Source organism: Leopardus geoffroyi, chromosome D2 (genome assembly GCF_018350155.1).
Source record: "Leopardus geoffroyi isolate Oge1 chromosome D2, O.geoffroyi_Oge1_pat1.0, whole genome shotgun sequence".
Classification (NCBI taxonomy): domain Eukaryota; kingdom Metazoa; phylum Chordata; class Mammalia; order Carnivora; family Felidae; genus Leopardus; species Leopardus geoffroyi.
Genome location: NC_059334.1, coordinates 27,778,766 through 27,803,009, shown reverse-complemented (window position 1 = coordinate 27,803,009; position 24,244 = coordinate 27,778,766). Strand labels below are relative to the sequence as shown.

Here is a 24,244-nt window from a genome sequence, read left to right as displayed (position 1 = left end):
GGGCTGATGGCTCAGAGCCTGGAGCCTGCTTCCGATTCTGTGTCTCCCTCTCTCTCTGCCCCTCCCCCGTTCATGCTCTGTCTCTCTCTGTCCCAAAAATAAATAAACGTTGAAAAAGTTATACCTAAGTAAAGCAGAACAATTTTGTGGGAAGAGAGAACCACTAACAGCAACACATGGATTTAAAAAACAAATCTGATATTAACCAGTTGGCTAATATTTTCCAAGTCATTTCTCTTTCCTGGGACTCAGTTTCCTTATCTGCTAAATAAGCAATTTGGATTTAGGAACTTCTGAGAATAAGAGAATTATAATGACCCTATGTTTCTATATGGTTTGTTGCTCATGGCATGTATTTACTCAATATAATTTACTTGGTTCCTGCCTAAGCTTTGTAAGGTAGCTAGATTAACGTATAAACTGTCCTTCACCACAATGTTGTGGACATTTTGGAGGCCAGGTGAAGGCATTTATATACATCAATCATAGTACCACTTACTAAGTCCCTAATATATTCCAGGCATCATTATTTACAGATATAATTCGAATTGTCAGAAAACCCTGGGGCACTTGGGTGGCTCAGTCAGTTAAGCATCTGACTTCGGCTCAGGGCGTGATCTCGCAGTTCACATGTTCAAGCCTCCCCCCCAACCCCGCATTGGGCTCAGAACCTGGAGCCAACTTTGGATTCTGTGTCTCCCTCTTTCTCTGCTCATGCTCTGTCTCCTTCTCTCTCTCAAAAATAAATAATAAAAGCATTTTTAAGAAAAATTTAAAAAATAGAAAAGAAAACCCCTAATAAATTTATCATAATTTTAACATGTGATAAAATTGGGGTTGAGGATGCTTAAGGTACTTGCTACAAAGCTGGCACTTGGCAGAGTTGGAACTTGGATAGAGGTCTGTATGACAACTATTTTTGCATTTTTCCTATCGTACCATGTTTTTCTTTTCTTTTGGTCTTTTAAAGAGATAAAGTCATGAAAGTGTTTATAATAAATAATGTAAGCATATTAACATATTAGGTAGGAGTAATGAGCATAATGAAATAAAAAGCAGATGAAAAGAAGATTAAGAACTATTGTGCTGTTAATACAGTCTTAGAGGAATACTGAGGACCCGAGTTTGAAAGTGGACAGGAAAATGTATGGGAGAGATTGATTTCTACCTTGTAGAGATAGAAGCTTGAAAAGTGTGTAAATGTAGATGACAATTAAAATGAAAGATTAATGCTATAAAATTTTGATCCTACAAGCCTATTCTTTATCTCTCTCCTATTTCTATTAGCAACTATAAACATTTATATACATGCATATATATGTCCTACTTTCAGGAAACTTACATTCTGGGGGAAGGAGAATAATAAAACACACATAAACATACATGTATGCATGTATATGAGAAGGAGAGAGAGACTACTATTATTCTGAAAGGTGTTTCTGCTTTCAAAGTCCTTTTCTCAAGTAAGATAGGATATACATATTCATGAATAATTAGACTATAAGACAGACTAATATGAATCATTTTGAGGGGAGAAATGATAACATGTTCTGAAATTTAAAAAATAATAATTATGGGGTATCTGGGTAGCTCAGTCAGTTGAGTGTTCAATTTTTTAATAATTTTTTTAATGCTTATTTATTTTCGAGACAGAGAGAGGCAGAGCATAAGCAGGGAGGGGGGGCAGAGAGAGACACACACAGAATCCAAAGCAGGCTCCAGGCTCTGAGCTGTCAGCAAAGAGTCTGACGTGGGACTCGAACCCACAAATGATGAGATCATGACCTGAGCCAAAGTTGGACACTTAACCGACTGAGCCACCAAGCACCCCGAGTGTTCAATTCTTGATTTTGGCTCAGGTGATGATCCCAGGGTCTGCATCAGGTTCTGTGCTAGTCATGGAGCCTGTTTGAGATTCTATATGAATTTTCTACTTTAAATAAATTCAAGGGTGGTATTTGAGGAATTAATATTCTTTATTCAGTAAGGAGTCAAGGAAGCTCCTGTCTTTAGTTGAAGATTTGCACAATGCTATTAAAATCAGAAAGATTATACAAAGTGATAGCAAGACAAAAGGATTGAAAAAGAAAGAGAAAATTGACCTGAACTTGTATAGTAGTACTGGGAATTCAGACAAAGAGACAGATGTGATTAAAGTATTAGAGATTAAATGGATCAGCTTTCTGCCTAACAGAAGGGGATATATAAGGAAAGGAAAGAAGGTTTTTTTGTGTTTTTTTTAATGTTTATTTATTTTTGAGAGAGAGTGAGCAGGGGAGGGGAAGAGAGAAAAAGGGACTGAGAATCCAAAGCAGGCTCTGTGCTGACAGCAGTGAGCCAGATGCGGGTGCTCAAGCTCACCAACCCTGAGATCATGACCTGAGCCAAAGTCGGTGCTTAACTGACTTCTGACTTCCCAGGTGCCCCAGAGAAAAAGTTTTTAAAAGAGATTCAAGGGGCGCTTGGGTGGGTCAGTCAGTTAAGCATCTGACTTTGGCTCTGGTCGTGATCTCATGGTTCATGGGATCGAACCCATGTCAGGCTCTGTGCTGACACCTTAGAGCCTGGAGCCTGCTTCAGATTCTGTGTCTCCCTCTCTCTCTCCCCCTCCCCCACTCATGATCTGTCTCTGTCTGTCTCTCTCTCTCAAAAATAAATATAAATAAAAAAAAGTAAAAATAAATTTAAAAATGAATAAATAAAAGAGATTCAAACTGGGTGGCAGGCAGTACTTCTGAGATATACAAAACTCAAGAGGATAAAGGATTTGGCAAATGTTGGCAAACTATAGCCAGCAGTCAAATCTGGCCTGCCAACAATTTTTGTACAGCCCATGAGCTAGGAATGTTTTTTACATTTTTAAGTGGTTGAATAAAATTAGAATAGATGTAATCAGAATAATATTTTAGGCACATAAAAATGACATGAAATTGAAGTTTCAATGTCCATATAAAATTTTTTGGAACACAGCCACACTCACTTGTTTGCACAGTGTCTTTGGCTACTCTTGCATTACAACAGCAGCAGAACTAAGTATTATGGTAGAGCAGTATGGTGTGGCCTGCAAAGCATAAAGTATTTACTATTTTCCCCTTTACAGAAAATTTTACTACCCCTGCTTTAGAGATAATTTTATAAAATATGTTGTATATCATATATATACTTGAAAATGCCTAAAATGGTAATGGAAGATTACAACTTTTATTGAAAAAGGAAGGTAACACTAGAAATAGAATTCTGAGGATCATTGTGTAGAGTGAACTGGAGTCTGTTATTGTAAGTTAACAGCTGGAATTAAAAAAAAATAAAGAAAATAAAAAGTGCTTCCTACACATTTATTCATTTGATCTCTAAGGCATGCTGTGAGGCAAATATCATTGTCTCTAGTTTATAGACGAGGAAACAGATTCTAGAAAATATGTGACTACACTTTGGAGAATAATTGCATTCAAAAGTGGAAGGTGGTAGAGAAACACCATTGAGTATGAATATTTTGATATATCATGGGCAATATTGCTCCTGTTGGTTGGCATAGTAATAGGCCAAAAACTCGAGGCTAGAGTCTCTAGGTTTGCATACTGGTTCTACTACTCGCTAACACTACAGTCTTGAGTTAATAACTTAACCTTTTGGACACTCAGTTTCATAATCCATTAAAGTTAGGGTAATAATATATTTACCTCATAGGGCTAATATGAAGAGTGAAGTTTAATATATGTAAGATGCCTAGGGAGTGTCTGGAATATGTAAGTGTTAGCTTTTTTTGCTTTTAGCAAGAGATTTCAAAAATCAGTTAACACACAATAAAATCTCATTCAGATGGAAGTGACTCAAAAAATGTTTGATAGCTATTCATATCACAGTTCTAGTCTATATATCTGGGCAGGAGTGGAGACATACTGCCAGCCAGCAATAGCATCAGATTCCATTTACCTGATTTGTTTCAATCTTTATTTCTTTGCTTATTCTGCACACATTTATCCAAAAAGGAATTTTTGCTCAGAATTCCAAAATATCAAGTATTCTCTTAAGTTCTATTTTGAAATTTTCATAGTGATTCAAGTTGATTAATAGCACATAATAAATCATCCACAGAAGCACTAAAAATCTTCAGTAGAGGTGTCAGTCAGTAATTTAATGCTTTTCTGATGTTGTGGTTCCTCCTGTGGGAGAGTCAGAATTCACTAGGCCTTTCAATTTTACAAACTATTGCCCAACTTTTGGCCCTTATCTTGTCGGAAGTAAACATCTGGTGATTATAATTCTGCATGTGAGTTGAGATGTTATTAAGGAAATCGAGTGCAACCGATGAGATTCCAGTCCATGACAGGGTCAGCCTTGGTGTTATCCAATAATCAACTCTGTTCCCTGCATGGCAGGTGGGTAGCAGTTGCAATTACTGTCATTTTGTGTCTGGAGAAACTTAGACAAGAGGGTTAAATGACTTACTAAAGGTCATATTGGAAATCAGTGGCGTTCCAAGGAATAGAACTTAGAATACGCTTACCCAGATCCCCTCTTGAATAGTTTGAACATTTTTATGAGGATAGTGAGTAATTTTTCATGATATGCTAGTGCATACTTCAAAATTATTTATTATATACACATTCATGGATTTATTATCTCTGAGACAAAGACCATAAGAAGAGGTCCCATTTGAATCTACCTACATCTATTATTATTTGAAAGTTTAAACACTTCTTCTTATGAAAATGGAGAGAATGATAATGATCAGTAGTCAAGACGGAGAAAATTTATTTCAATTTTTGAGCTAGTTTAATGGGTTAGTATCTTATAATTTACTTAATGAGCTTTCATACTATTGATTTCGGACATAAGTGAGCTGTGTCTTCACTTACGTTCCTTGCTATATGCCAGCAGTAGTAAGGGTTGCTTTTATTTTAATAGGCCACATTTCCTGAGAAAAGAAACTACAAACTGTATTCAGAGTATAGCTCATCAGTTAAAAGCCTATTCCTACGAGTGTCAGGGTGGTTCAGTCGATTTAGCATCTGACTTCAGCTCAGGTCATGATCTCATGGTTCATGAGTTTGAGCCTCGCATTGTGCTCTGCTGTCAGCACAGAGCCCTCTTCAGATCCTCTGATGCCCTCTCTTTCTGCCTCTCCCTGCTCATTCTCTGTCTCTTTCTCTCTCTCTATCTCTCAAAAATAAATAAACATTAAAATAAATTAAAAAGCCTATTCCTCTGCGCTTAATTTAATTCTTCAAATAAAATAGTGCAAGTATGCAAATTTTAAGTGCTAGATATGTTAATATATTTTGATAATTTTCTTGCTGAATAGGAGATAGCCATCATTTATTGAGCATTCAATTTGTGTCAAACATTATGCTAAGGAATTTAGAGGAAGCTTCAAATTGGAAAGCCTCATTGTTTATTTTCATGACTAGGTTAGAACTGAAGAATGGATAATTAACGCTGAGATTTCAGAGACACCAAGTTATTTTAGACCCTGGGTTAGCCTGATACTAAATAGATAATAAATGCTAGATACTAGATATTGGTTCTTTGATTATTATTATTTTGTTGGATTTTCCATTGAACATTCTTATAACTCCTTCATTCATGTAATTTAAGCATTTTTGCTTTTATACACTATTGATTCAATAAAGTGTATTTCAACTATTTTGAGCCTAGTGTTCAGAATATTTTGATGCTTTTTGAGATGATTTCTTCTTACTTCCACATGTATAGGGGAAATCTGGAAATATATAGGTATTATAACTATCACATATTCTTTGATAATAATCTAATAAGTAAAATTTACTTAAATGATTTATCCTTTTTTAACTACCCTCTCTGAGACTCATGTACTCATTTTATTAGAATGTATATGGAAATTTTTTGAAAGTATGATTGCCCAGACTGTCGTGTGAGATTTTATGGCCTTGATACTATTGAATCACTTTTACTTCAAGATTCTTTTTTATTTGACAGATGGTTGTGGGTCCCAGATGCTAAGGCTGTGAATGTGGTGGTTTAGGGGTATAGATGGTATTCTACCCATCCCACATTTCAAATTGCAAGTGAAAATACACGTTGCATATTGTACAAAATTTGACATATTCAAAGAATAGTACTATGCCAACACATCAACCCTACTTTTCATAGAAGAACACCTCAAAACTCAGGATGCTAATTAGTGAGGGCTGCCTTGATAAACCCTGCCCATAACATTTTTACTCTTCCCTCAAAGTAGTTTTTATATACATGCACATTTGAATGTGTACATGATGACAAAATACACATATACATCCTTATAATTTTAAATATGTGTTTATCTAATACATATGATTTATATATGTATACTATTATTGTTTTCCAGTGTATATTCAATGTTTGCATAAGGATCTATCTGAATGTATATACATACAAGGATAAATAGACGTAATGTCAATAGACATTTCAAGATAATTTTGTTATACTTCCACCTTTTGAAGCATACTATTGGTACAATTAGATAAAATATATGTCTGGGGTACCTGAATGGCTCAGTCTGTTGAGCATCTGACTCTTGATCTTAGCTCAAGTCATAATCTCATGGTTCATCAGATTGAGCCCTTCATCAGTCTGTGTGCTGACAGCATGGAGCCTGCTTGCTTGGTATTTTCTCTTCCTCTCTCTCTGCCTTTCCCTTGCTTATGCTCTCTCTCTCTCTCTCTCTCTCTCAAAATAAATAAATAAACTTTAAATAAATAAAGTATATGCTTTTCTAATATATGAGATGTATTATATTAAGTCCGAATTAATTTAAAGTTGTATTGCATCAGAAATTTGAGAAATCTCGGGGTGCCTGGGTGGCTTAGTCAGGTAAGCGTCTGACTTTGGCTCAGGTCATGATCTCAGGGTTCATGAGTTGGAGCCCTGCATTGGGATCCGTCCTCACAGCTCAGAGCCTGGAGCCTGGTTCAGATTCTGTGCCTCCCTCTCTCTGCCCCTCCCCTGCTCATGCTCTGTATCTCAAAAATAAATAAGCATTAAAATTAAAAAAAAAAAAAAATGAAATTTGAGAAATCTCACATTTATATTAAGGAGTAGATTTAAATATGTCAGACACCAAATTATACATTGTTATTCTCAGTTCTAGAGCAAACATTCATAATTTAAGAAATTTTTCATATGAAAAATTATGCCTGGAAAGTTTTGATTATATCACTTAAAAAAAAAAAACACATCTCTGTTTTTGAATGAATGAGTTTAAGAATATCCTATAATGACCACTTCTTCCTAAAATGCTCTTTGATATAATGGAATGCTTATAAATATAATTATCATGTGTTTTAGGCTAAGATGACTCAGTTGCCTGAGTCAGAAAAGGAAAAGATTGCTGAGCAAGTTGCTGATTTCAAGAAAGTAAAGAGTAAACTGGATGCTGAGATTGAAATATGGGATGATACAAGCAATGATATCATTGTTCTGGCTAAGAAGATGTGTATGATTATGATGGAGATGACAGACTTCACAAGGTAATTATGTAGAAAATGATGCACAACGTTTACAATGGGTTAGAAACATTTGTCAAAGTAGTGAAACCTAAGTTTCTCTGAGTGGCAGGTACTTAAAACCAAGTGGTAGAAGAAACACAAATATTATAGTATTAGAAAGTTGTAGGTGGGTAGGTCTACAAGTTTCGGTAAGTAAATATGGAAAAGTTAGTTTCTCATAAACTGCCAAAAAGTGAGTTTAGAAATCTGAAAAGATTTCTAATATCTTTTCCCCTTAGGAATCTTCTCTATGTATCATATTAGCATATTATTTTACAAAGAAATTGGTAAATCAAATTATGATCTCGGTTGGAGCTCTCTGAATGTTTGCTTTCCATAGCTTCATGATTTTAGTTGTAGTGATATATGTGTCATCAAGATTTGTGATATCTTTTGCTACTGAGACATCAAACAAATATATTTTAAATCACAGTGACTTAATAATATACATGAAAGAATCATACATTGTGTGTGAATTCCAGAAGCAATAAAATGTTTATTATAGCTTGAAAATATTATTTTATAGAACTATCCAAAAAACAGTAAAATAAATAGTTCTTGCCCTACCAGTTACTTAAATATACAAAACTACAATTAAGCTAATTTAGTGTTGGTGTAATTATAAAAGCCACAGAAAGAATACTCTGAAACAGACCTGATATACTCACTTATGTCACCATACATTATGCACAAAAATAAATTTTGGATAGACTAATAAATGTAAAATTAAAATCATAACAAGTGGAAAAATTTACACAAATCTTTTATATTAAGATTGAGAAAGGTTTTCCAAGCATTGGAGAAAAAGGAAGAACTTCTAGAAAAAGAATTATTTAATTGAACCACATTAAAAATTCTGTAGATCAGTAAAATGTCCCAAATAATATTGAAATATAAATGGATAATTGGGTAAACATTTCTAATAAAAAAACAAAAATATTATGTCATTTATATATAAATAATACTTAAGACATTATGAAGAATAAAGACCCAAGTATCCTAGAAAATGAAAACAAGACATGAACAGGTAATTCAGTTTCTCCACATAAAAGATATGACCCATAAATATGTGAATTATATTTAACCTAAAATAATTTAAAATAAGGTAAATTTTAAATTTATAAAATTGGACAAAACTTTTAAAATAGGTTTATTACAAGGAGGATATGGTGATGAAATCATATGTTGGCATAAGCCTTATAGTAATTTGGCAAAATGTATAAACTAAAAACTTTTGTAAACTTTGACATTATCTGTATCTATATCATCTATATCTATATCTATTTCTGTACATTACATACACAGTTTCATAAAGAATGCCTTTTATTTATTTATTTTGGTTACATAGGTAAAGGAAATGAAATAACTATCTTGAGGAAATTTCTGCATTCCCATGTTCATTGCAGCATAATTCACAATAGCCAAGATATGGAAACAACGTTGGTGTCCCTCAAAAGATGAATTAATAAAGAAAATGTGGTATCTATGTTGATAGCTGGGTAGATAGATAGGAAGATAGACAGATTTATATATGATGGAATATTTTTCGGCCATAAGAAAGACTAATACTGGATGGTATCACTTATATGTGGAATCTTAGAAAAAAATCAAACTCATAGAAACAAATGAATGGTGGGCAGTGAGGGGTAGAGGAAATGGGGAGATGTTAGTCAAAGAGCACACACTTTCAGTTGTAAGATGAATAAACTCTAGGAGTATCTAATATACAGTATGGTGACTATTGTTAATAATATTGTATTATATACTTGAAATATATATACTTGAATTGGCTGAGAGTAGATCTCATGCACACACAGAAAAGATAACTATGTGAATTGATGGATGTATATATTTTCATATGCATATGTATGTATATGAAAGAGAGAGAGAGGCATATATATATGTGTGTATATATATATATACACACACACATATATATATATGTGTATATATGTGTGTATATATATATATATATATATATATATATACTCTAATTATTTACACTGCAGAATTAAAACACTTCTCATTGCCCTATTTATCAAACTGAGATTAAACATTGCTTTAGTTTATATTTCGGTCCATAATGTGCTGTTTTCCATATAAATCTATGGACACTTTAAACCATGTCTAAACTCTAATTCAACTTTTTACAGGAAATGTTTCCTTCATGTATGTTTCCTACATAGGTTAATTATATCAGTGATATAATAATTAAAATGCTATTTATTAATCCTTATTTTCAGAACCAGCCTATAACATAAGCATGGGGGATTTAATTATTGAGAATAATATAAATATTACCTATCTTAACAAAAAAGAAGATGTAGTGGAGAGAAGTTGCAGTATGAATAAGATATGGAGAGAGCATTAAAAGGCAGAAGAGTGAAAGTGGGTATCTTTTCATCATACATAGATGGAAGCAAAGATATAACTAACACATAAAATAAAAAAACTGTTATGAATAAAATGATATTATCAAGGATTGTAAATATAAACAATGAAGATATATAAATTCATCAAACTAAGGAAAGGAGGGGGAGAAAAAAAGATGAAGTCTTATAAGTGACCTAAATTCTCATTTTTAGGAAAAGTCAATAAATTATATCTTAGAGAAGAAAGTATATTGTTTAGAGGTAGGGAGATCATCACAAGAAATGAAATCATACAAGGTTAAAAGTACCTGCTTTCCCTTTGTAGAGGTAAGGATTGCTTTTCATAAATTGTTATTATTTAGTTGGTTTCACCTTGCTTCTCTCTCTCTCTCTCTCTTTATATATATATATATATATATATATATATATATATATATAGATAGATAGATATAGATATAGATATAGATATATAGATATGTAGATATATATCTATATATCCATCCATCAATTCACATAGTTATCTTTTTTGTGTGTGCATGAGGATGCTTAAGATCCGCTCTCAGCCAAAACACAGCAGCAGTTGCACACAGATACATACACAAGATATTTCCTGAAGCTCCAGGCCCCGTGTAGTGTATAACCTCTTTTAATAAAGTCATTACTCTCAGGATCAGGAAACATACCAAGTTTTCCTGCCACTCAGAAAAAGACAGAGACCTAGACAAATGCCAAGACAGAGGAATTCATCCCAAAAGAAAGAGCAATAAAAGGTCATGGCCAGGGATCTAATGGGAACAGATATAAGCAATATACCAGATCCAGAATTTAAAATAAGATTAATAAGGATACTAGTTGCACTTTAGAAAAGCATAGAAGACACCAGGGAGTTCCTTACTGCAGAGATAAAGGACTTAACTAGTCAGGCCAAAATAAAAAATGCTATAACCAAGATGTGAAACTGATTGAATGTAATGAGACAAGGATGGAAAAGGCAGAGGAACAAACAAGTGATATAAAAAATAAAATTATAGAAAATGATGAAGCTTAAAACTAGAGGGGAGGAAAAGTATTGGACATGAATGTAGACTTAGAACCTCAGCAACTCCATTAAGCATAGTATTATTCATACCATAGGAATTCCAGAAGAAGAGAGGGAAAAGGGGGAATAAGGTTTATTTGAGCAAATTATAGCTGAAAACTTCCCTAATCTGGGGAAGGAAACAGACATCTAAATCCAGGAGGTGCAGAGAACTCCCATCAAAATTTAAAAAAGCAAGCCAACACCAACACATATCATAGTAAAATTTGCAAAATACAGATATAAGTAAGCAGCAAGGGAAAAGAACTTCCTAACTAACAAGGGAAGACAAATCAGGTTAAAGCAGACCTTTCCATAGAAACTTGGCAGGGGAGAAGGGAGTGGCATGATATATTCAATGTGCTGGATAGGAAAAATATTCACCCAAGAAAACTCTATCCAGCAAGTCTGTCATTCAGAATAGAAGGAGAAATAGAGTTTCCCAGCCAAACAAAAACTAAAGAAGTTTGTGACCTTTAAACCAGCTGTGCAATAAATATTAAAGGGGACAATTTAGTGAGAGAGAATGACCAAAAGCAACAAAGACTAGAAAGGAGCAGAGAAAATCTCCATAAACACTGTCTTTACAGGTAATACAATAGCACTAAATTCATATCTATCAATAATCACTCTGAATGTAAACTGACTAAATGCTCCAATCAGGAGACATAGGGGAGCACCTGGGTGGCTCAGTTGGTTAAGTGTCTGACTTCAGCTCAGGTCATGATCTCACAGTTTGTGAGTTTGAGACCCATGTCAGGCTCTGTGCTGAAAGCCTGGAGTCTTGAGTCTGCTTCAGGTTCTGTGTGTCTGTTTCTCTCAAAAATAAATAGACATTAAAAAAGAGAGAGAGACATAGGGTATTGGAATGGATTAAACACAAGATTCATCTATATGCTGCCTTTAAGAGATTCATTTGAGACCTAAAGTCACCTGCAGATTGAAAGTGACGGGATGGAGAATGATTTATCATGCTAATGGACATCAAAAGAAAGCTGGAGTAGCCATACTTATATCAGAAAAACTGAATTTTATACCAATGGCTGTAACAAGAGATGAAGAAGTTCACTATATCATAATAAAGGGGTCTGTTCAACAAGAAGATCTAACAATTGTAAATATTTATACTCCCAACTTGAGAGAACCTAAATATATAAAAATTTAACAAAAAACATAAAGAAACTCATTGATCATAGTACAATAATAGGTACTTTAACACCCCAATTACAACAATGGACAGATCATCTCAGCAGAAAATCAACAAGGAAACAATGGCTTTGAATGACACACTGGACAAGGTGGTTTCAACACATATATTAGAACATTTAATCCTAACCCATAACAATACACATTCTTTTGGAGTGCACATGGGACATTCTCCAGGATAGACCACATATAAGGTCAAAAATCAGTCTTTGACAAATACAAAATGATTAAGGTCATAACACACATATTTTCTGACCACAACACTATGAAATTTGAAATCAACCACAAGAAAAAATTGGGAAAGACCACAAGCATCTGGAGGTTAAAGAACATACAACTAAATAATGAATGGGCTAACCAGAAAATTAAAGAAGTAAAAAAAAAAAAAAAAAAAAAGGAAAAGTGACAATGAATTCAAAACAGTTCAAAACTTTTGGGATGCAGTAAAAGCTGTCATAATAGGGAACTATAAAGCAATATAGGTCTATCTCAAGAAGCAAGAAAAAAATCTCAAAACACAACCTAACCTTACACCTAAAGGAGCTCGAAAAAGAACAAGATGTGAAGGCTAAAGCCAGTAGAAGAAGGGAAATTATAATAAAGATTAGAGAAGAAATGAATGATATAGGGGAAAAAAAAAGTTGAACAGAGTAATGAAACCAGGAACTGGTTCTTTGAAAGAATTGATAAGATTGATAACCCCCAGCCCAACTTATAAAAAGGAAAATAAAAAGGACCCAAATATATAAAACCTCAAATGAGAGAGGGGAGATCACAACCAACACCACAGAAATACAAACAACTATAAGAGAATATTATGAAAACTAAACATCAACAAATTGGGCAATCTGGAAGAAATGGATAAATTCCTAGAAATATCTAAACTATCAAAATAAACAGGAAGCAATAGAACATTTGAACAAACTGATAACCAGCAAAGAATTGAATCAGTTATCAAAAATCTCCCAACAAACAGAAGTCCATGGCCAGATGCCTTCCTGGGGGAATTCTACCAAACTTTTTAAGAAGAATTAATACCTATTCTTTTTTTTTTAAGTTTATTTATTTTGAGAGAAAGAGAAAGAGGGCAAGCAGTGGAGGGGCAGAGAGAGAGGGAGAGAGAATTCTTAGCAGGTTCTGCATGTCAGCACAGAGCTGCACATGGGGTTCAAACTCAAGAATTGTGAGGTCATGACCTGATCTGAAATGAAGAGTCAGATACTTAACCAACTGTGCCACCCAGTCACCCCTGTACCTATTCTTTTGAAACTGTTCCAAAAAATATAAATGAAAGGAAAACTTCAAACTCGTTCTATGAGGCCCGCATTACCTTGATTCCAAAACCAAAGACTCCACTAAAAATAAGAATTACAGGCCAGTATCCCTGATGATCATGGATGCAAAAATTCTCAACAAAATAATGGCAAACAAATCCAACAGTACATTAAAAGAGTCTTTCACCAAGATCAAGTATGATTTATTCCTGGGTTGCAAGGATGGTTCAATATTTGCAAATAAATCAACAAGATACACCACATTAATAAAAGAAAGGATAAGAACCATATGATCTTATCAATAGAGGAAGAAAAGCATTTGATAAAATATAGCATCCATTCTAGATAAAAACTCTCAACAAAGTAAGGGCAGTGGGAACATACCTCTACATCATAAAAACCATATATGAAATACCTACAACTAATATAATTCTTGATGGAGAAAAAAGGAGAGTTTTTCCTTTATGGTCAGGAACAAGACAGGGATATCACTCTCACCGTTGTTATTTAACATAGTACTGGAAGTCCTATCCTCAGCAATCAAACAACAACAAGAAAAAAATCGAAAGGAATCCAAATTGTCAAGGAAGAAGTCAAGCATTCACTATTTGTGGACAACATTATATTCCATGTAGAAAACTTGAAAGACTCCGCCAAAAAATTGCTAGAACTCATTCAAAAATTCTGTAATGTTGTAGGATACAAAATCAATGTAGAGAAATCTGTTGCATTTCTATACTCCAATAATGAAGCAGCAGCAAGAGAAATCAAGGAATTGATCCCATTTGCAATTGCACCAAAAACCATTAGATACCTAGGAATAAACCTAACCAAAGAGGTAAAATATCTGTACTCTGAAAACCAGAGGAACACTTATGAAAGAAGTTGAAGATGACACAAAGAAATGGAAAAAAAATTGCATGCTGATGGGTTAGAAGAACAAATATTATTAAAATGTTTATACTGCCCAAAGTAATCTACACATTTGATATGATCTCTATCAAAATACCACCAACAGTTTTCATAGAGACAGAACAAACAATCCTAAAATTTGTATGGAACAACAAAAGACCCTGAGTAGCTAAAGCAATCTTGACAAAGATAAAAAAAAAAACTAAAGGCATTACAATGCCAGATTTCAATCTATATTACAAAGTTGTATTCATCAAAACAGTGGGGCATTGGCACAGAAACAGACACATAGATCAATGGAACAGAATAGGAAACCCAGAAATGGACCCCCAACTATATGGTCAACTAATCTTCAGCAAAGGAGGAAAAAATAACCAATGGAAAAAATTCTTTTCAACGAATGGTGTTGGAAAAACTGGGATGCACCATGCAAAAGAATGAAACTGGACCACTTTCCTATACCATACACAAAAATAAATTTAAAAAATTAATGAAAGACCTAAATTTTAGACAGGGAACTATGAAAATCCTAGAGGAGAACACAGGCAGCAACATCTCTGACCTGGGTCAGAGCAACTTTTTATTCTACATATCCCCTGAAGCAAAGGAAACAAAAGCAAAAATGAACTATTGGGACATCACCAAGATGAAAAACTTCTACATAGTGAAGGAAAACAGTCAACAAAACTAAAAGGCAACTGAAGGAATGGGAGAAGATATTTGCAAATGACATATCTGATAAAAGGTAAGTATCCAAAATCTATGAAGAAGGTATTAAACTCAACATCTAAAACACAAATAATCCAGTTAAGAAATGGATGGGGGCACCTGGGTGGCTGTTGGTTAAGCCTCTGACTGTTGATTTTGACTCAGGTCATGATCCCATGGTTTGTGAGATTAAGTCCTACGTTGGCTTCTGCACTGACAGGGAGAAAGCCTGCTTGGGATTCTTTCTCTGCCCCTGCCTGCTCATGTGCATGTGCCATCTTCCTCTCAGAATAAATAAATAGACTTAAAACACAAAGAAATAGGCAGAAGGTAGGAATAGACATTTTTCCATTGGAGATATGCAGATAGCCAACAGACACACGGAAGATGCTTAACATCACTCATCATCAGAGAAATACAAATCAAAAACATGATGACATACCATCTCACACCTGTGGGAATGACTAAAATTAACAATGCAGGAAACAACAGATTTTGGGGAGGATGCAGAGAAAGAGGAACACTCTTACACTGTTGGTGGGAATGGAAACTGCTGCAGCCACTCTGGAAAACAGTATGAAGTTTCCTTAGAAAGTTAAAAATAGAACTACCCTACAACCCAGCAATTTCACTACAGGTATATACCCAAAGGAGACAAGTATACTGATTCTAATGGGCACATGCATCCTAATATTTATAGAAACATTATCAACAATAGCCAAATTATGGAAAGAACTGAAATGCACATTGACTGATGAGTAGATAAACAAGATGTGGTATATATGTACAACAGAATATTACTCAAACACAAAAAAGAATAAAATCTTGCCATTTGCAAAGATGTGGATACAGTTCGAGTATATTCCACAAAGTGAAATAAGTCAGAGAAAGATAAACCATATGATTTCACTCATATGTGGAATTTAAGAAACAAAAGAGATGAAAATAGGGGAAAGTTAAAAAAAGTGATGGAAGTGGGGAGGCTGGATGGCTCTGTCAGTTAAGTTTCGGACCTTTGATTTTGGCTTAGGTCTTGATCTCATGGTTTGTGAGATTGAGCCCTCTGTTGGGGGTCTGTGCTGAAAGCATGGCACCTACTTGGGATTCTCTCTCCCTCCCTCTCTGCCCTCCCCCACCTCAAAATACATAAACTGAAAGAAAAGAGACAGAGTCAAAACATAAGAAAGACTCTTAACAATTGAGAACAAACTAAGGGTTGTTGGAGGGGAGGTAGGCAGGGGATGGGCTAAATGAGTGATAGATATTAAGGAGGGTACTATTGTGATGAGCACTGGGTATTATATGTAAGTGATGAATCACTAAATTCTACTCCTGAAACTAATATAACACTATATGGTAAGTACTTAGATTTTAAATAAAAACTTGAAACATGAAAAAATAAATAAATGAAATAACTGGCTGTGCTCAGGCTGGGAAAGAAAGGAAATGAGGCTGGGATGTAGAACAAAAAGTGGAAAGGTAAAGATATGTCACCAACCAAGTGGTGAGGATACAGACTTCAGGGCAGTTTTTCCTGCTCTTCATCTGTTTCACGCCCAAATGAATACATGTTTTATTGTTAGATACTTTGAATCAAGTTGGAAAAGAATGCTGAAATATGTTTTTGGAAAGGATGCTCAGTGATTTTAAGGGTTTTGTAATCTGTGGCTAGGGTGCTAGAAGAGGATTCACAACTCCACGGAGTGATAATTCATTGGAAAATAGACACATTTCTTGTTTCACGAAAGTTCAACAGCCCAACTTTCTCTCAATCTATAGGTGTCACTATAGGATGCCAAAGGCATCCACAGAACAGGAATACTATGCGTTCAAATTGCGGGAAAAGGAAGAGTAGCAAAATTGAATGTTGAACCTTGATCATCTTTTGCCCTTGAACTCAATCTGGATTCAGTTTCATTTTTGTTTATATAGACTGTGATAAATCTCCAATTGTTTTAAAGTGGATAAAACCTTGCTTTTTACTCCTTTTCACTCCCAGTTCTGTTTTAAGAGGGTTTTTGTTTTTGTTTTTGTTTTTTTTCCAGACACTGCAATGTTTTTCTAAGCCTTAAATTTAGCAGTTTTATAGATAGGCTATTCCTTAGTTCTACCCACATTACACTTCTTTCACTACAGTTGTTTTAGCTTGTTTATAATGGGACCCAGGAGAACAGGGGTCATAGTTGGCAGTGCAGTATTTATCAACAAGTAGTCGATGTTTGGGAGTACAGTACACTCTTTGTCCCACACATAGAATTTAAGTGGTTATATATTTTTTTAAACAATAAAAAGAAAAAAATTATACATTATCTTTTCTAGAGCATCACTGAGTATTCTAATTTCTTTCAATTACTATTTTATTATCAATAAGAAGCAATTATTAAGCTTTGATGAATGCTTACTGTGTACACTATGAAAAATATATGTTTTCTCATTCATATCTTCAGCATAGTTTGATTATTATATTTCCCATTTCATTATTAAAGAAACTGTGATTCATAGAGATCCTTTCAGTTGCTCAAGGATACACAAATGAAATTGAATTTGAATCAAAGTTGGTCGAACTTCAGAATCTGGGTATCTATTCATCGTATTGCAAGTCTTTATCCGTGGGTGAAACACAGAACGAGACCCAGTCCTTTCCCCAAGGGGAAAACAAAGAGACACGTTGGAAATAATAACAATTATGTAATGCATTGTCTTCGTTTAGCTGTAAACCATTAGGATTTCAGAAGAGGAGGGTTATCATTGGGGAATAGAGTAAGCAGAGAACAAAAGTATGAACAAGTAAAGTTTGTATTAGAATTTGGATGAAAGATGGGGATTAGATTGTGGAAGGAGATGATATAAGTGAGAAAATCCACAAAGGTGGAGGCTAGAGGATGGGAATGAGGCAGATCCATTTGGGGGGTCTCTAAGAAAACTATATAAATACAACATGAAGTTAAGATGGGTACGAAGACAGTGATAGATTACAAAAAGGCCTTAAAAATAGATAGGAGTTTTTGTTGTGGTATTTTTTTAAGAAGTAGGAAATGGGGAACTTTTTAAGAATTGTGATCATGGCGGTGGCATGATAGAAGGAAAAGAAATCTAAGAATTACATTCAGGAAGAACGACAGCACTTTTAGACGGTACTAGCAGAGACTCGACCCACGGGGGTCTAGCCACAGTTGGGAGACCCATATAATTAGTCAGGCTTTGGAAATTCTGGTAGAGGCTAACAGAAACTTGGTCAAGTCCTAGAAAGTACTATACCAGGAGCTGGAAAAATTAGTTCCGTAAAACCTGAGGTAGCCACCTCTGAGCTTGGCATAAGCCCTTTGGCACACTAACCATTTAGTGCTTCTTCCAGCCTTAACTGAAGACGTGGAGATTTTATTCTGGTTGTTTGTGAACAGCTACCAATGGAGTGAAGCATCCCTGTCACTACTACTGTGATACATTCATTCCAGGGCAGAAAAGTCAGGCTTTAGTTTTTTAAACATGATTTTTCCTTGATGAAGGATCATCTGCATAGTTACACAATGCATGTTACATTATTATGCGGAGCCTATGGCGTTTTCTAAAACTCAGCATCCCTTTTCTTCAGAATCTGGTGCTTTTTAGATTCAGACTTAAGTACTTTAGACTTGCTAGAGGAAAATAAGCCTTTCCCCTTGTACTGATTAGTTTCCCAGGGAAGCATCTTCCAAATTCCTGCCTGGAAGGTAAGGGCTCTGGAAGCAGAGGTGCAGACAGCGGAATGACTGATAGTCTTTCCATTTAATACTAAGTATTCACACATTCACTCAATACCCCTGTCATCAGTAACAGGTACTCTACCTTTTAAGTAAGTCTAAAGGCCTCCAATGAAAGATTTTATTTCTTTTCTGGAGAATAATCTTTAGACTTTTCTGGAGGTAAGGGAGAAGCCGATGTTCAATGGTGGGGAATAGTTGAGAGGACTGAACTACTTTTTTCAGCTCTCCTCTTCACCTCAAATTCCAGTCGTACGTGAATCTTTATGTGTAAATCAGTTTAATCCTTCGTTTTCCCACTGCCAGTTTGGACTCTGGCTTTCTCAGGTTGACCAGATTATTTCCCACTTGGCATCTGCTTTCTAGCTTCCTACTAGTTCTTACTGTTGTCTCTTGTCCCATTATGTTCTTTCCATTCTAGAACATTTAGGTCTTTAAAAGAAAAAAATGCATCTGTAGTTTTAGTGGGATTTGGAAAAGGAGAAAAATTATATACATGTGACAAGCTGTCATCTTAAGCCAGAAGCCCCAGGAGGATTTATTAGGGTTGTGAAAGTTTTCTCTTTATGATATTTAGGTTAAGATTATTTATTGTTTTCTTCATAAATTGTTCCCCCTTTTCCTTGTGTTACATCAGGTAAATTATGTCCAGGCAGTATCTGGACTGAACCTAAACAGTTCCCACATTTCATAGTTTATATAACACTTTAGAACATCTAATTCTTTTCCTCATCTGAACAGGAGACAAGCTCTAGGTAAAACTTTCTAGATATTTAATTTTATCTTGTATGATCACTTAGGATGTGGTTTTTTTTTAATGTTTATTTTTTATTTTTGAGAGAAAGACAGACAGCATGAGTGGGGAGGGGCAGAGACACAGGGAGACAGAATCCAAAGCAGGCTCCAGGCTCTGAGCTGTCAACACAGAGCCGGACATGGGGCTCAAAGTCATGAACTGCAAGATTATGACAGCAGAAGATGGACACTTGAGCGACTAAGCCACCCAGGTGCCCCTCTTAGGATGTATTTTTTAATTGTTGCTGAAAAATTGTGAGGAAAAAGATGAAAAAAATAGCCCCTCCTTAAATAAGAAACAAAACCCATCATACTCATCTTTGTCAAATATGATTTCTAAGGGTATATCAGTTTTAATGTCAAAATTAATAAAGTTTAAAAAATTGAAAATACTTAGATAAAAATACTGCTTTAAGCATTATTATTTTAAAAAATTAATGTTTATTTTTGAGAGAGAGAGAGAGAGAGACAGAGTGTGAGTGGGGGAGGAGCAGTGAGAGAGGGAGACACAGAATCTGAAACAGGCTGCAGGCTCCTGTCAGCACAGAGACCTATGAGGGGCTCAAACCCATGAGCTGCAAGGTCATGACCTGAGCCAAAGTTGAACACTCAACTGATTGAGCCACCTAGGAGCCCCTCACTATTTTTTTTAAAACTATTTATTCAAAATATATACCAGGAGGTATACCTATCCTCATCAAATTATATATTTTAAGACACAATGTGATGTCAGTTTTTATTTTAAAAAAGGATGTATTATTTTGACAAAATCTGTAGGCTTTTGTAGAATTTCTTTTGGTTCATTTTCTAATGATCTACTGAATACCAGGCATTTTCCTTGGTATTATTAAAGATATACCAATTCCTCCAGTGGAGTATTTTGAGCTAGGGCAGCATAAAATACAATGGACAAAGAGGCGAGGAGAATACAAAGATGGGCAGCAAAACAGAGAGGTGAAAGGAAAAGGCCTAATGGAATGATAACAGATAGAAGTAGACATGATGGCGGCAGAAATTTAGCTTGAGAGACTACATAATCTTGACAGGAGTTGGGATCGAAATAGAGAAAGTAAAGGTTTGAAAGTTCTTCTCACTGAGGCTATTTATGCCCAAGCACATGAGAGATGATCATAGATGTTGAATGAAAATCTGGGGCGCCTGGGTGGCGCAGTCAGTTGAGCTTCCGACTTCAGCCAGGTCACGATCTTGCGGTCCGTGAGTTCGAGCCCCGCGTCGGGCTCTGGGCTGATGGCTCAGAGCCTGGAGCCTGTTTCCGATTCTGTGTCTCCCTCTCTCTCTGCCCCTCCCCCGTTCATGCTCTGTCTCTCTCTGTCCCAAAAATAAATAAACGTTGAAAAAAAAAATTAAAAAAAAAAAAAATCTCTACTGAGCTGTTGACCACACAACAGAAAGACGAGAAGACCTTTCATTATCAGATTGTCTGCATTTTTAGTTGCATTCTAATGGCCCAATTATGTGTTTATGAGAATGATGTCCTAAAGAAAACTTTGGAGGAGAGAAAATAATGCAGGAAATGTGTTTATTTACATGTCAAATCATGTATGCTGATTTCCTATACCAAACTGAAGCTATTTTTTTCCTGATACTTCCTTCTGAAATTTTGAAGATTGCTTTTTATCAATAAGAAAAAAGAACTGCTTATAAACAGTAACATCACATTTTGATGATTTCTAAATTTAGATAACCTAGTTAATACATACCACTTTTCTGGTATTGGACCAGTCTTCCTGGGCCAAATTTGGATAATCATATGATTATTCAAATGCCTCTGAAATATTGCAACTGAAAATTTTCAATTAGTGTTATAAGCCCAACTACATGTATGATAAACATGGGAAAAATACAACTTTTTATTTCATTTTCATTAGTTACCCAACATGAATGGTGCATGCTGCACTTTCTAAAAGGGTTGGAACTGGCTTATCTTGTGTACATAATAATGCAACTGGCAACTCTCCTGGTTTTCTATTTGTATAATATTCTTAAGATGTTTTCAGAGTTGTGACCTGATCCACTAGCTAAGCCTACCTTTCTACAAATGGGCCAAATTTCTTAAGGCATTTTGTTCTTCTATTTTAAGCATGGCCTATTGCAGTCAAGCATTAACCTAAAACACAGAGGAGTGTGTAGATGTAAAGGACGTGGGCCACTGAGCTCCCAGCTTTCCTTTTGTCCAGGATACCCTAAATAATGATTGGGCAATCAGGGATGTACTTTGAAACCCATTCATCTGAAGGGAAAGGGAAAGAGTACTCAGAAATACTCATGTGGAAATAATGTTGCATTTATCTGTAGAAGAGGAGTCTTTGGATGTTGCAGCTGTAGAGTGATGGCAGATGAAGCACGAGATTTGGAAATGAAGGTACATTTGTTCTTCACCCTTCACATACTTCCCCCTGAATACAGGCTTATATTTAAGAAAACTTTTTGCCTCACCTTCTTTTTCTTTAAGATACACTTCTGAGAGATGGAATTGAAAATGAGCAGAGGAATGGGTGGAAACTCACCTTGCCACTTATTCAGCCAGGGCTTCAGAATTAAAGCTTTTCTAGAAGCGTAGATAAAATGTATAAAAACTCAGGTGTTCTGCGAAGCCTGCGTGACTCAGTCAGTTAAACAAGTGGCTGGATTTCAGCTCAGGTCATGAACTCACCGTTCGTGAATTCCAGCCCCGCATGGGGCTCTGTGCTGACAGTGTGTCTATGCTGACAGTGTGGAATCTACTTGGGATTCTCAATCTCTTTCTCTCTCTCTCTCTCTCTCTCTCTCTGTCTCACTGCCCCTCCCCCACTCACTCTCTTTGTCCAAGTCAATAAATAAACTTTTAAAAAGTAAAATTAAAAAAAGAGATTTAAAAAAAGATGTGTTCTATGTCTCACATCTTTTTATTTGTTAAATATGGAATGTCTTTGCACATGGTTTATGTTGCTTTCTGAGATAAAACGTTTATGTTGTAATATAATGTGTTCACAACAATAGCAATTTAAATGTTTTACCACACAACAAAAGGAATAAGAAATATTAGTAAATTTTACATTTTTTCCTTTTATTAAATTTTTTTTTTTCAACGTTTATTTATTTTTGGGACAGAGAGAGAGACAGAGCATGAACGGGGGAGGGGCAGAGAGAGAGGGAGACACAGAATCGGAAACAGGCTCCAGGCTCTGAGCCATCAGCCCAGAGCCTGACGCGGGGCTCGAACTCCCGGACCGCGAGATCGTGACCTGGCTGAAGTCGGACGCTTAACCGACTGCGCCACCCAGGCGCCCCACATTTTTTCCTTTTAAAAACAGTATTCCAGCTTATGATTTAAACTATAAAGGCAGAGAAATTTAATTTTTGCTTTATTTGATAGGGCTACTGAAGTTTCTCATATGTATTAAATATACACATAAATATCTAACAAATAATTGAAAATATAAAGTATGCAGGTCATTTAAGATTATGAAAAACATTTCTGGCTTTCCAAATAATAACTTGAAGAAGGCATTCATTTTATATTTGAAATAAATAATCATATCATGGAAGACAAGTTATTTTTCTATATTCCATGGCTTACTTTTTTTTCTTGTTGGGCATCATGTTAGAGCACTTATACGGTATTATCATTGTCCTTTCCATGAATATTCTCCCTGTAAAAATTAGGTTTGTTTTATTTTGTGAAGTCTTAAATCACTGGAATCATTATTCAGTCGTGCCAAAGAGAAATGCTTTAACATAACTAAGAATGATTCTGTATGCCAGTTATACTGACATGATAAAAAAATTTACATATATTTTGACATAATAAGTAATGGGCAAGAATTCAGCTTATGTAACATCTTAGTAATTGTTTATTAAAATTAACTGAGAGTGAGGACACAGATACTCTTACCTGAAATTCGGCATCTCAATGTCTGGCTGTAGTGAATTTATGAGGCAGCTATATCAATTTCCAAGCAGCAAAACAGTTCTGAATTGTGTGACTCTGCAGAGATTCAGGTGGACAGAATTAAATTATGCATCGTCTTAGAGAACAGGTGATTAAAGTATTAGAGACGTGGGAGCAAGCAAAGACCACCCAAATGAGAACGTACAAGACAATTGATTCAGAGCTTGCTGTAGCAAAGGAGTCAGCTGCCGTCACTTGCTTTTGGCAGGGACTCAAAGGCAGACAGAGAAGACAGAAAGCTTTAAAAGGGGAAAAAAATAAAAAAGACAGACTTCAGGTATCTGTGATTGGAAATTGTTGACACAAGGAAGATGCAGGTGGGCTCACTAGAAGCAGGGCATCATATGCGATTGGCTTGGGGAGCATATTTTGCTCTCTCTGATTGTCACTGAATTTAAGTGAGGCATATAGGTAGGGCAGCTATCATTGTCAAAGTCTTGACCATTCCTGTCCAGTTGCTAGAGAGCCTGTGGTTTGGTCTCCTGACCTAGTTGCTGCAGTTTGCAGGTCAAATCTCTATTGTCATATTTAGTCTGGCCATTGTCCATTTGTATAGCAGGATCGCAGAAATTTAACTGATAATAATTTCTTTGGGATAGTGACATATGGATAATTGTATAAGAATATTGAATTAATTTTATATTTTAAAATATTTATTTTTATAGGAAAAAAATCTGCAATAATCTTTATCCTAAACCAATG

At 35.3% G+C, this 24,244-nt stretch overlaps 1 protein-coding gene across 3 annotated transcripts in view; it reads left to right on the top strand.

Annotated features, from left to right (window-relative positions):
- The window catches only part of CTNNA3 (catenin alpha 3), a 1,797,955-nt gene that overhangs the window by 1,635,711 nt on the left and 138,000 nt on the right, over positions 1–24,244 (top strand). For all 3 annotated transcript variants that reach the window (XM_045437558.1, XM_045437556.1, XM_045437557.1), the window contains one exon: positions 7,306–7,487. In XM_045437558.1, coding sequence (XP_045293514.1) covers positions 7,306–7,487 — 182 coding nt within the window. The remainder of the gene's footprint in view (positions 1–7,305; positions 7,488–24,244) is intronic.